The sequence below is a fragment of the Penicillium nucicola genome (assembly GCF_028828085.1).
Source record: "Penicillium nucicola strain IBT 29836 chromosome Unknown utg000003l, whole genome shotgun sequence".
NCBI classification, from domain to species: Eukaryota; Fungi; Ascomycota; class Eurotiomycetes; order Eurotiales; family Aspergillaceae; genus Penicillium; species Penicillium nucicola.
In genome coordinates this window covers 1,419,741-1,432,148 of record NW_026643127.1, presented here as the reverse complement: position 1 = coordinate 1,432,148, position 12,408 = coordinate 1,419,741, and the positions used below count along the sequence as shown (strand labels likewise).

Below are 12,408 nucleotides of genomic sequence, written 5' to 3'. Positions count from 1 at the left end.
AGGTCTATTCCAGTGATTCATGAGTACAAATGCCTCCCTCAGACTGCTATGGAAGTATATGGAAGTACTATAAGATATAGTTCCTTAAACGTTATATGGGAAAGTACTACACAAGAACGATAAACTAGTCATAAATTCCTGCGAGTCAAGGATATAAAATATGTGCATGAGAATTTAAGAAATTGATTTTGAGTATAGATCATTAAACAGGAGTTGAACATGGTCCAGAGTAGAGTGGTGATAAATTTCTCGTGCTCGGTGGGAATTGATTGCACAGCAGCGCTGGGTGTATAAATACAAAAAAGGATCAGGTATCCAATGATTCACTGTTGATACTTCAAAAAAAGAGATGGGATAGTTACAGGACTCCTTCCAACGAATGGCGAAATGTTTAGTTCCAGCTGGTACGGGTTAGTCGATGTGAGGTGGATATAATTGAAGCAAAAGGAACTTACCCAGTGTCCTTCTGGCGCACAATGCCTCCATGATCCCCTGTTTCCTTGCCCTGTGGAAATTGTGAGACCGATTGCTCCTGCGATGGCTCAACATCGAGGTCAACTTACGGTGTTCTGGCCCTCTACCACCAGCTTGTCCAACTGATAGAATTGACTGATGATCGTTTGGCGCTGTAGTTTTGTCAGCTCCACGAACAAATAACCTGAATTTGAGATTGTATATGGCAGTGTAGCAAGGCGCGACCATTTGACCCTCGGTGCGGGGAATCGAAACCCATCCGTCTGCCATTGATCGAGTCTCGCTTTCATAGTCCATTTATATCCACTAACCTTGAGCAAGCGCAGGCTCTGAAGACCTTCTTGCATCAGCTCCTGTACCTGACGCTCCTCTGTCACGTTTTGGTGCTCGCGGAACGAATCTCTCGTCTTGCGACGAGCAAATTCACGGAAGTTATAGTTGGAAAATTGGCCGGATTGACGCAAAAGGGAGCGGAACTAAGCAAAGACAGGGCGATTAGCCGCTGATTATCCAACATAGGTGCACTCGTCGTCGGGGTGCAGATATCAGAATCAAGGACATACCAAAGACCGAACCTGGAAGCCGGCATCACGGTGCAGCGATGCGACAGACATGATGATGAAGCGCACTGGAAGTATTGAGAGAGTGGAGAGGAAGAGAGAAGGCCGTTGAATGTGATGACCTGAACGATGCGCGGATCTTGCTGGAATTTGACCCCAGATTCTCACTGTAGTCGGGTTCTTTCGATTGATGGGGCGATGAAATAGCAGCAGAGATACCGCAGAGCTTCGGTAGGAGATGAAGATACGTGCAACGCTTGTCGAGAAAGACCGAGGGGTTGGGCGCAATTATCAGGGATCGGAGGTGGCGGTTGGGATTTGCAGGAGCGCGAAAATCCGGGGAACTGATATCGCCACACAGCAAGGTTGTCAGAATCGATATATTGCAACACAGTCTCTTTGAATTACAAAAGATCTGTGGTCTGAAGTGAGTCCAAGAGTTGGTTGAAGGGCGGGAAATTCTTTTGCGGGAGAGAATGACGGAGTTACCGGGGCCGAGCTCCTTTTGATCCACGTTTCCCGTATCTCGGACTTTGCTCTGGTCAACACATCGCTTGACCAGGACTTGATCTAGCTGTCTAGCCCAGTCTGCATTGTCGTCGCAATGGATCAAATTCCCACACCACCGGCTTCACGACCTGGCTCAGAGGCTCCTGAAGCAAAAGCGAAGCCCGCAGCCTCAGAATTGGTTCAATCGTTGGATACTCTTCTTGAGCAATATTTGAACCTACTTGATAGGCAGCAGAAACTGCAAACCGGCCTGGCAAAACAGTTGTCCTCGGTATGAATCCCGGTCATGGCTTATGTTACCCTTAACTGATATAAAGTAGGGATTCTTTTCTCTCGCCCAGGCCAATTTCTCGTGTCCTCCTGGTCGCCGCTATGGGCCCGACTTCTACGACGAGCGCATGAAAGCAACAAGGAAGATGTAATGCTACAAATTCCATTATCTATTGTCAGTTATTGATTTGTTGAAACCGGCAGCTCGATCAACCACGAAGAAAACACCGCCGACAAAAGCGCCGACGAAAGTGCCAACGACTCGGAGAATGAAAGTGCCGCTTCGCTACCCTTTGGCTGCAAATTCACCATTGAGTCTGCGCCTAGCACTCAATTAGAAGCAGATACAGATGAGAAGAGCGAAGACGAGGAGAAGTCTGTCTCGGCCCAGGATGTGCAATCCGTAACCAAAGATACCACGGCGGATAACAAAACCACACCAGTACCGCTTGAATCTTCACAGGACGGCAATACAACTACCGAGATGGAGAAGCCCAAGCTCCGTCGCAGAAAGTTCCATTCCGATGATCCAATCCACTGGTATGGAATTCTGGTGCCCCAGTCCCTGCGGAGAGCACAGCACTCTTTCGCCAACGCCGTCGATACCGCTGTCCCCGAATTGGCTAGTACGGTAGTTGAGATGCGGACCCTGGAAGAAAAAATCGGAAAACTGCGGGCCCAACTGGTCCCTGAACTTCTGGAGGAACCTCACGATCTTGTCCAACGTGATACCAAATAATCAGCTGAAGCATAGCTTGGACGCTAACCGTCACACAGGCCTGGTTCTCCGGACTGGGGCTATCATTGAACCTGACTAGATGGGACCCAATACATACTGTACAGTAGTAAGAACAAACAAATACTAGACAGCCAGATGTGCTCCACCCACAGATCAGTATGTGATCCACGAACGGTGGGTGCCCTCGGAGTAAACTGCAGGATATAGATGTCCCAATGCAGTCGTCCGGGGCGAATAAGAGGCCCAGCATATTTATAGGCGTCACTATAGTACATGTTCCTGATCTAACGACACACTAACGTTAGGACATGCCCAGCTCAGTCAGTAATCCCGTGCCGCCAAGCCCAGGCCGTCGCTTGCCCCAACAAAGAACAAAATGCCCGAGCCGCGGGAGCCGACGACATCTTTCCTTTTCATCTTCACCGTTGGACGAGGTTGACTTATACTCTCCCAATGTCAATGTGGCAGTCATCAGACAGACATGCTTGAACCATATATCACATTCTGATTGTTTGTTCAAGTTTCAGATTGCCCGCTTTGGCCCAAGGGGAACCCACTCTTAAGATGAGACGTAGCGTCCGGGACTAACTCCTGGAACAGACCCCACTGGCGCAACAGCCTCGAGATCAGACAAGGCGATTCGTGCAATTGGCTCCAGAATTGTCGGCTGATTCGTCTAGGGTCTCATGTTGAGGTCTCCGTTTTCTTGAAAATACGGTCCATCCACTGCCGGATGCTTGCGTCGCTGCCAAAAAATGGACTGATCTTAGGCGCCAACCAGTGGGCTCGCAGCGTGTTCATGCAGAATGACACCCTCTCATGGGTATCAATGTGGCTGTTATATTACACGGAGCATGTCTCTAAAGATTAATTGCGCCAGCCTCCACCTCGGTTGCAAAAAAACCCGTTTAATCTATTCTGGCCCGGGGTTTTAGATAGTGTCGGAGTGTGTCAGGGCCCCCGTCAGGAGATGCCCCCTCGTTTCTTTTCTTTGAAGGCTTGTTTCTTTCTGGATGTCTTTTCTCCTCGGGATAATGCGACTCCAGTTTGCCTTTTGAACGCGGTTTGATACTAGCGATTCAGTTCTCTCGTTTTTATTGGTATGTGGTGGTAGGCCTGGAACCATGCTGCGAATATCTGATCTGACTCTATCCAACAGAGACATTGAATGTCCTTTCCTTTCTTTAGCGATTCTAGCTTGATCCTGTGGTTCTCAAGTCTTTGGTCGATCATCATATCTGCATTCTGGACACTTGCTTCAAGCTGTCAGGCACCGTTCCTCTCGTTTCGCTATTCAAAGCCTCTTTTTCTCGTTCTTCACTCGATCCAGGGTATCGAGCCAGCTATCATTCCTTTTCCGTTCTTGTTCAGGGAATGAAAACATTTTCCCCTATTGAGTCGCCGTTTGATGTTACTTGATGTTCCGCAAGCCCTAACCTCTTGTCAACAACAACATACCACATTCTGCTCAACACTCGACCCCAAATCTTAACCTATCAAAACAGCCACCAAATGAGCGCACCAAATTCTGGACCAGGTCCCCGTCCGTCCGGGGATCTCGACAGGAAAGGGTCAGTCAAGCATGCCAGACAGCTGCTCGAGGCTGGTGTGCGTCCAGAGCGAACATCGCCATCCAACCAGATGAGACAACAACCTTTGCCTAGAGACATTTCTCACCGGACACAATGGCCTTTGCCTGACTCAGGCTTACCGCCAAATCCAATCAACCATCACCCAAGGTATTTGCTCCCACAGGGACCTCCTCCACAAAGACCGCCACGCCCAAGTGAGATCCCTTCGCGTCAGAGTCAAATTCCTTCACCGTCAATCTATTCCGAACGGGATGGTCAGGAGTCGGAAACAAGCTCAAATAATGCACCACGGCCTCCCCGATCATTTTCACAGCTGCAGCCGCCCCCGCCGTTGCAACCTCGGCGGCCTGTTAAGGCTGAACCTCCTGTCAGTCCCACTAGTACAGTTGACATGACTCCTCGTATCTCAATTGCCACCGATGATCTGTTCAGGCAATCGACCGCCTCCTCGACGGCTTCAATCCCAGATATGCCACCATTCCCGCCTCCAGTTCCAGCGCTCGAACCCAATGGTTCCCAAGATACTTTCCAGCGGACAGCAGGTCTGGTCGCACCTCCCAATGCACGACGACCCCCTCGAGCACCGTCAGCTGTGGCTCCTATTCCAGAGGATCTTCCTGATCCCCGTTTCACCAAGGGCTCGTTTGCATCCAGCCGAGCCATCCCGTCTAGTTGGGGCTCTGGTCCCCCGGAATCAGAGATTCTGGGAGCCTATTTCGATGTGGAATCTGACGAGGACGCCGACGAGGATCACACAAGTCTCAAAGAGGAAAACGCAACTCTCGTCCGAAGCGCCAGTCTTGGAAAGCGTGGAAAGCCAACAATGCGCACAATCACCAAGTCCAACCCGGTTTCTGTAGTTTCTCTTACAGACGTACCATCCACCCCCAAGGAGAACTCAAACAAAGCTGCAGTCGTAGGCGCAGGCGCAGCCGCGGGAATGGCAACAGGAGCTGCTGCCAACAAAATGCTCCGCCCACCAAGCAACTTACGCAAGGCGTCTACTTCTACTGCATCGAGTGACTCTTTGAAGGGCATTGACCCAGAGAAGCCACCTTTCCTTCTGCGTGATCAACATAATTCGACATACAGTGTTGGTCTGGAGAAGGAGATCGAGGTCTTCGGCGGAGATCTACCTAGAGCTGCACCTACTATGAGTGATAAGAGACCTGGAGGTCGCAAGCCTCCTGCTCTGAATATGGGTGCCCTGCGAGATGCAGAGGCTCGTGGAAGTCTTTCCAGCTTGTCTGATTTGATCCGTCGTGCTACCAAGCTTGCGTCAAACCTAGACCACGGCCGAACTGCCAGCCGCAATGATTTGGCTGCAGGTAATGAAGCAGGGTTCAAGGCTGCCATGGGTGAGTTTTCCTTCCGGGATCCGGACGTGGAGATGACATTCGAAAAAACTAACGTTTCATTTAGGAAATGGTGAGAGGCGCCGTCGCAACTCAGGCTCTCTTTCCGACATCCTCGCTTCCTTCCCTCCTCCAGGTCTGCAGACCCCCGAAGGCCGTGGATCCTGGCCCGTCTTCTTCGGCCGCTCAAACCTGCGCAACGTCGAGCAGCTCCACTCCAACGACGACGACCCGAACGCCCCCAAGCGCAAAAAAACCTGCTGCGGAATTCCTCGCAAGATTTTCGTGATCATCTGCATTGTCATTTTCATCATTGTCATCCTTGCAATTCTCCTTCCCGTCTTCCTTGTCGCCGTCCCTCGCGAAAAGGCAAACAAAGACGCAGCCTGCGCAAGCATCAACCCCTGCAAGAACGGTGGTATCAGTGTCTCGAGTGTCAGTGAATGCTCATGCGTCTGCTCAAATGGTTATACCGGCTCGCAATGCACGGTCGAGAACGACGGTAGCTGTACCACTCACGCCATCCAGAGCGGTACCTCGACCAAAAACGCAACCATGGGCAGCTCGCTCGCAGATTTGTTCGATGAGTCTAAGAAGAAGTATGATATCACTCTCGATGCCTACACTATCATGGCTCTCTTCAGCATGAACAATGTCTCGTGCAAGACGGAGAACGCGCTTGTTGCTTTCAGCGATGTCAAGACCACCAACAGCACCGGCAGCAACACCCGTCGCTCTCTCGACCTGTTCGCAGACTCCGAAAAGCTCCGCGCTTCTCCTTCTCTCGTGAACTCCAGCCCAACACCTGTCCTTGCAGCCCGCGCCGAAGCCACTACCAATGGTATCTTGTACTTGCCCGAGGCAACCACCACTGGGACGGCCACTGGGACGGCCTCTGGCACAGCCGCTGGTACAGCTACCAAGATCAGTTTCCAGCCCTCTTCCACCGCCGAGACATCTACTGCCCCCTCTACTGCGACTGCAACGGCTGTTCCTGCCAACGTGCTGGAATTCTCTCAGGTTGCTGTCTTGTACATTCTGCAGAAGACTGGCTCTCTCAATACAGCTATGGCCTCTGGCGATCACATTGAAGAGTATCTGACTGATTCCTACACGAATGCTACCCATCCTACTATGAAGGAGGGGGCGTTTACTATCGATTTTGAGAATTTGACCATCACACTCCCTAACAGTACTGTGGCGGCACAGTGAGCACAGAGGGAAAGTTTGTACATAGGTAGTGATAATTGATGTAATATAGGCGCATTGTCTGCGATCATCGACGTCCAGTACTATAGATGAAGCTGTGTCCGGAGTAGAGATTGCGGCATTTAGGGTTTGAGATAAAAATGCCAAGCCGATCCTTACCGCATTGGGTGCAATGTCGTGATTGCCCGTGGAGGTTGCGTGCTGCTGCACGTGACCGTGCAGAATGGAAGACATTTCGAGTGTCTTCGATGCATTGGGAGAGATCATGATCTCGACTGGGATGCAATTGATGCCGTTTCAACGGATCGATAGAGTAGAATCAATCTCCGGGTCAGGAATATGCCGCCCCCTGAAAATCTAGCTGATCCCCGCCATTTACGAGTACGTACGCCATTCCGCCTCGGAGACATCGGAGATATGGAACGTGTAGTATATAGACTGTCTGATAGCTTGGAGCAAAGAAGCAAGTAAACTCAAACGGGAGAGAGACACACGTTCAAGTCGAACAAGTCGAACAAGTAAAACCCCTCTCAAATCAAGGAACTGTCCCCCAAAAAAAATGGGCAACCAGAGGCAGTGTTGATAGACCCCTGGTTACTTGTTCTGGATGGCGGAATCGGCCAAGCCAAGGCTCCATTCCCCACTGTTGACGACTGATGCCATGTCGTGGCCCCTCCATGAGAATTTCATAAAGTCAGCTTTCCCCTTCATTCTCTTCCACTCCCTTCTGTATATTATCTTCCTTTACACGGGAGACCTTTTAAAAGTTCTTTTTTTCATCTTTTCTTTACACAATGGCCAACGCCCCCCACGGTGGTGTCCTTAAGGACCTTCTCGCCCGCGATGCTCCCCGCCACGCCGAGCTCGCCGCTGAGGCCGAGACCTTGCCCGCTGTTGTGCTTTCCGAGCGCCAGCTGTGTGATCTGGAGCTGATCATGAACGGAGGTTTCTCTCCTCTTGAGGGTAAGTTGAATTGCCGAGCACCTTGAACCCGCAAGGTGTGGTGAGGTGGCGAGATGGGATCTATCTTTTTTTTGGGGGGGAGGGGCAATGGCTAATGTCGATCTGCATGCAGGTTTCATGAACCAGGCCGATTACAACGGGTATGTATCAATGAGTCCTTGGAAGAAGACCACTCTTTCCGGATGAAAAAGTACATTACGCTGACATTGTGCACATAGTGTCTGTGAGAACAACCGCCTTGTCGATGGCAACGTCTTCTCCATGCCCATTACCCTCGACGCCAGCCAGAAGGTTATCAGCGAGAACAAGCTCCAGGCTGGTTCCCGTATCACCCTGCGTGACTTCCGTGACGACCGCAACTTGGCCATCCTGACCATTGACGACATCTACCGCCCCGACAAGTGAGTTTTGGACATTTTTTTCTTTTCTTTTCGAGTTTCGGGACTGCATTGTCGATCTTGGCGTGCGTGCCTAGAACGCCCCGGATACTTTTGCTCCTTTCATATCGAGAAATCAAAGCATTGGTGGCGTTTTGGGTGGTCGCAAACCTCGAGCGTTACGCAATGTATAAGCCCATTGAGGCTCGTGCTTTTAGTGGGGCTCGCTGACGTGGAACTTCCCCTGATTAGGGCCACAGAGGCTAAGCTCGTCTTCGGCGGTGACCCGGAGCACCCTGCCATCAAGTACCTGAACGAGACCGTTGAGGAGTTCTACATTGGTGGAAAGATCGAGGCTGTCAACAAGCTCAACCACTACGACTATGTCGCTCTCCGCTGTAAGTTGGATCTCCCGAGTGTGGCTCGGGCTGGAACTAATATAACATCTCAGACACTCCCGCTGAGCTGCGCGTCCACTTCGACAAGCTGGGCTGGTCCCGTGTCGTCGCTTTCCAGACCCGTAACCCCATGCACCGCGCTCACCGTGAGCTTACCGTCCGCGCGGCCCGCTCTCGCCAGGCTAATGTCCTGATCCACCCCGTCGTCGGTCTCACCAAGCCCGGTGACATTGACCACTTCACCCGTGTCCGCGCCTACCAGGCTCTCCTTCCCCGTTACCCCAACGGCATGGCCGTTCTCGGTCTGCTCGGTCTGGCTATGCGTATGGGTGGTCCCCGTGAGGCCATCTGGCACGCCATTATCCGTAAGAACCATGGTGCCACCCACTTCATTGTCGGCCGTGACCACGCTGGTCCTGGTTCCAACTCCAAGGGTGAAGACTTCTACGGTCCTTACGACGCCCAGCACGCCGTCGAGAAGTACAAGGACGAGCTCGGCATCGAGGTCGTTGAGTTCCAGATGGTTACTTACCTCCCCGACACCGACGAGTACCGTCCCGTTGACCAGGTCCCCGCTGGCGTCAAGACCCTCAACATCTCCGGTACCGAGCTTCGTCGCCGTCTGCGCTCCGGCGCTCACATCCCCGAGTGGTTCTCCTACCCCGAGGTTGTCAAAATCCTGCGCGAGTCCAACCCCCCTCGTGGCACCCAGGGTTTCACCATCTTCCTTACTGGTCTGTTGAACTCCGGCAAGGACGCCATTGCCCGTGCTCTCCAGGTTACCCTGAACCAGCAGGGTGGCCGCTCCGTCTCCCTGCTGCTGGGTGACACGGTCCGCCACGAGCTCTCCTCTGAGCTCGGCTTCACCCGCGAGGACCGCCACACCAACATCCAGCGCATTGCTTTCGTTGCCACCGAGCTCACTCGCGCCGGTGCTGCCGTCATCGCTGCCCCCATCGCTCCCCACGAGGTCTCCCGCAAGTACGCCCGTGACGCCGTCTCCCAGGCTGGTTCCTTCTTCCTGGTTCACGTTGCCACTCCCCTCGAGCACTGCGAGAAGACCGACAAGCGCGGCATCTACGCCGCCGCTCGCCGTGGCGAGATCAAGGGCTTCACTGGTGTCGATGACCCCTATGAGACTCCCGAGAAGGCTGACCTCGTTGTCGACTTCTCCAAGCAGAGCGTCCGTAGCATCGTCCACGAGATCATTCTCATTCTCGAGAGCCAGGGCTTCCTGGAGCGTCAGTAAATTCTTTTCTGATTGGATGACATTGTTGCTGGAGTAGTTTTGGTCTCTTGTGCATAGAAACGTGTACTGGTTTTTGATGGTGGGCTTTATTTGGATTCCCCTGGCTTAGATACTTTGCCAATAGATGTTTGCTTTTCTGTTTATCGAAGACTTCTTTGTTCACACTTTTTTTTCCATCGTAGACACTGATCATATTAAAATATTTAGAATTTATCATTGAATTCTTGCTTGTCGCTTTTGAAGGTGGGCATGTAGAGGTCACGTGTCAGACAAACAAGACAAACACCAATATCGGTCCCCAAGTGCGTCAAGGCTTCATCACGGTTCGTTTTCAACAATCCAACAATGCTGCCCCCACGTAGCGCCATTGGGCGAATACAGAGCCATATTCGACCGGCACTACTGCCTCGGACCCCTGGCCCAAATGTACATCTCCGACCGTTCACCCAACGCACACGCCTTCAACTTATTTATCCGGGGCAAGGCCGACCTCAACTACCTTTCCTATCACCACTCGCGCCAGCCCGACCACTCCCACCTCTATCAATCCATCTCCGCCAGCACTTCGGCCGTCTAATTTCGACAGAAAGCCGCGAGCATTACAAGCGCCGGTTATCGCGCGGTATCAAGTTCGGCTTGTCGTTCTACGCCATCCTCGTCCTTTTCTCCGTTGTCAAGCTCGGCGTTTACCAAGAAGATATTGAACATTCATGGCCTACACCCCCAGAATGGTCTTGGAAAAGTCGCTGGTGTTTGCGCTCTGCAGAGGCACAGCAGAATCCCGAAGAGATTGGCCAGCTCATGACGAATTGGCCCATGGTTGCTGGATACTTGCGCGAGCTGCTGGAGCGTCTGGAGGACCCCGAGGTTGAGGGCAAGGGCATCGTTGAGCAGGATGAGGGTGGATTCTTGGTTGAAGGCGTTGGCCGGACTGGACTGGACGTTTCGGCGAAGAGTGAGCCTTGGCGTCGTGGATATTTCCAGGCGCTTATGGGTGCCGCTAAGGCTGCTGAGAACCTTGATGGTTGGTTGACTGATCGTAAGCAGCGTATCTCTGCTCCTGCGGAGTATGTTGTTGGGCCGTCCAACCCGAGGCCTAAGCCTATGCCTGTTGGTCAGAAGAAGATCCCGCAGGAGGAGAACTGTGAGCAGGCTTCTCCTTCTCCGGAGAGCTTTTATATGAAGGTTTTGACGACTCGGGGCTTTGACACAGGACAGAAGCTCGACGCTGCTCTGGCATATGCCGATTGGCTTGATTTCAAGGGTCTCGGCCAGACAGCTGGTGATATGTACACCTGGGCTTTGGATATTGCTACCGGTGGACTGGAGGGAGATGTGAGCAAGATTGTGGACATGAAGAACGGAGTTCTGAAGAACAGCACGGGCGCAGATCTACCATCAGAGAACCTCCTCCGCGTCTCTACGGCTCTTGCTGTCCACAATGCCCGCCAAGGCAATCTCCCAACAGCTCTCTCCCTCTTCACATCAGTCCTCCAAGCCCGTCGCAACCTTCCCCTATCAGAAGACTTCACCATGCCCTCCTTCCCATCCCCCCACAAAAACACGAACGACATATTCACCTCTCTCTTCAAATCAATCAAAAACGTCCTCGTCCCCGTGACCTACCCCGACCCTCCCCCCTCGGGCGATCAGCCTCCGCAGCGCACATCCGCATCTGCATGCGAAGAAGCAGGTCTCATGACTTATATTGGCGAGATCCTCTACGCCTCTTCCAGCAAGGAACTAGGTCTTGCCTGGACTCGGGATGCAGTCGACATGGCCGAGTCCACGATGCTCGACCTTGAAAACTCCGAGAACCATGATGCCCGCACTCGCTGTGCGCAGTGCGTCAAGGTTGGTCTGGAGAACTGGAAAACCATGGTCTCTGCCCTAGTTGCTCGTTCGTTGAAAGAAGAACAGGAGAGCAGAGAGCAGGCCAAGAAGGCTTGGTTTGGTGGTGAGCGTCGTGCTCAGGCTAAGACACATGATCGCAGACGTTGGGAGGCCGAGGAGGCTATTCTTGAAGATCGCATTCGCAGACTCTTCCCGCTGTTGGAGGGTGAGTCTGGGTTGGATACTCTTGCTCCCAATAGCTCTTTGTTCGTTTAAGTATTGGGGAACGGGATCTCTATACCTGGACTTGGTTTCGTGGGGGTTGGTGCTTTCTTTTTCCAAGGCGCTTGCAAAGTTATCTGTAAATATCTTCTACTTGGGCAGTCCTCCACTTGTACAACAGAATGGCATTCATTGCCCAATATAACTCTTCATCTATACTTTCATATCCTGAAAAATGACTATTCAACACCTCGTCCCAGCGTGTCTCCACGTCTTGATAAACGCCATTACATACATGATTCAAATATTCATATCTCGACATTAAATGTTAGTCCGAATGCCTCTATGAGACCGATGATCAAGTCTCAGTCTTGGCATGTCCCAGCTAGAAGCTAAGCTAAGTTACAGTTTAGCCCTACATGCACTGTGAGCCCATCAGAAAGGCCAGAATGACCTGGAAATCTTACCCACTGCATACTACATTTCTTGGCACACTCCACAATCGATCTTCGATGCCGATGGCTTGGAATTCTTCGTTCTTTAGGAATGGTGGATATACGTCAGCGTGGAATGTTCGAAGCTTGATTAGGATTGACCTTGTTTCAAGGAAATGAGTGCTGCATATATGTCTGCAATGCCAAGCTGATAGATTTCGTA

At 51.9% G+C, this 12,408-nt stretch overlaps 5 protein-coding genes across 5 annotated transcripts; 4 read left to right on the top strand and 1 right to left on the bottom strand.

Annotated features, from left to right (window-relative positions):
- Positions 1-391: 391 nt before the first annotated feature.
- Positions 392-1,088, bottom strand: N7511_004108 (LYR motif-containing protein; the record flags this gene model as incomplete). Its single annotated transcript, XM_057126533.1, has 5 exons — positions 392-401; positions 456-505; positions 564-626; positions 786-950; positions 1,038-1,088. 5 exons carry the CDS (start codon positions 1,086-1,088, stop codon positions 392-394), a joined length of 339 nt encoding a protein of 112 aa, XP_056985423.1.
- Positions 1,089-1,638: 550 nt separating this feature from the next.
- Positions 1,639-2,553, top strand: N7511_004107 (uncharacterized protein; the record flags this gene model as incomplete). The annotated part of the gene is made up of 3 exons (XM_057126532.1): positions 1,639-1,815; positions 1,865-1,962; positions 2,019-2,553. The coding sequence occupies 3 exons, from the start codon at positions 1,639-1,641 to the stop codon at positions 2,551-2,553; spliced, it is 810 nt and encodes a 269-aa protein (XP_056985422.1).
- A 1,512-nt stretch (positions 2,554-4,065) lies between these two features.
- Positions 4,066-6,712, top strand: N7511_004106 (uncharacterized protein; the record flags this gene model as incomplete). The annotated part of the gene is made up of 2 exons (XM_057126531.1): positions 4,066-5,503; positions 5,568-6,712. The coding sequence occupies 2 exons, from the start codon at positions 4,066-4,068 to the stop codon at positions 6,710-6,712; spliced, it is 2,583 nt and encodes an 860-aa protein (XP_056985421.1).
- Positions 6,713-7,503: 791 nt separating this feature from the next.
- sC (sulfate adenylyltransferase) lies at positions 7,504-9,696 on the top strand (the record flags this gene model as incomplete). The annotated part of the gene is made up of 5 exons (XM_057126530.1): positions 7,504-7,672; positions 7,785-7,812; positions 7,891-8,073; positions 8,302-8,447; positions 8,501-9,696. 5 exons carry the CDS (start codon positions 7,504-7,506, stop codon positions 9,694-9,696), a joined length of 1,722 nt encoding a protein of 573 aa, XP_056985420.1.
- Positions 9,697-10,041: 345 nt separating this feature from the next.
- Positions 10,042-11,805, top strand: N7511_004104 (uncharacterized protein; the record flags this gene model as incomplete). Its single annotated transcript, XM_057126529.1, has 1 exon — positions 10,042-11,805. One exon carries the CDS (start codon positions 10,042-10,044, stop codon positions 11,803-11,805), a length of 1,764 nt encoding a protein of 587 aa, XP_056985419.1.
- Positions 11,806-12,408: the final 603 nt, after the last annotated feature.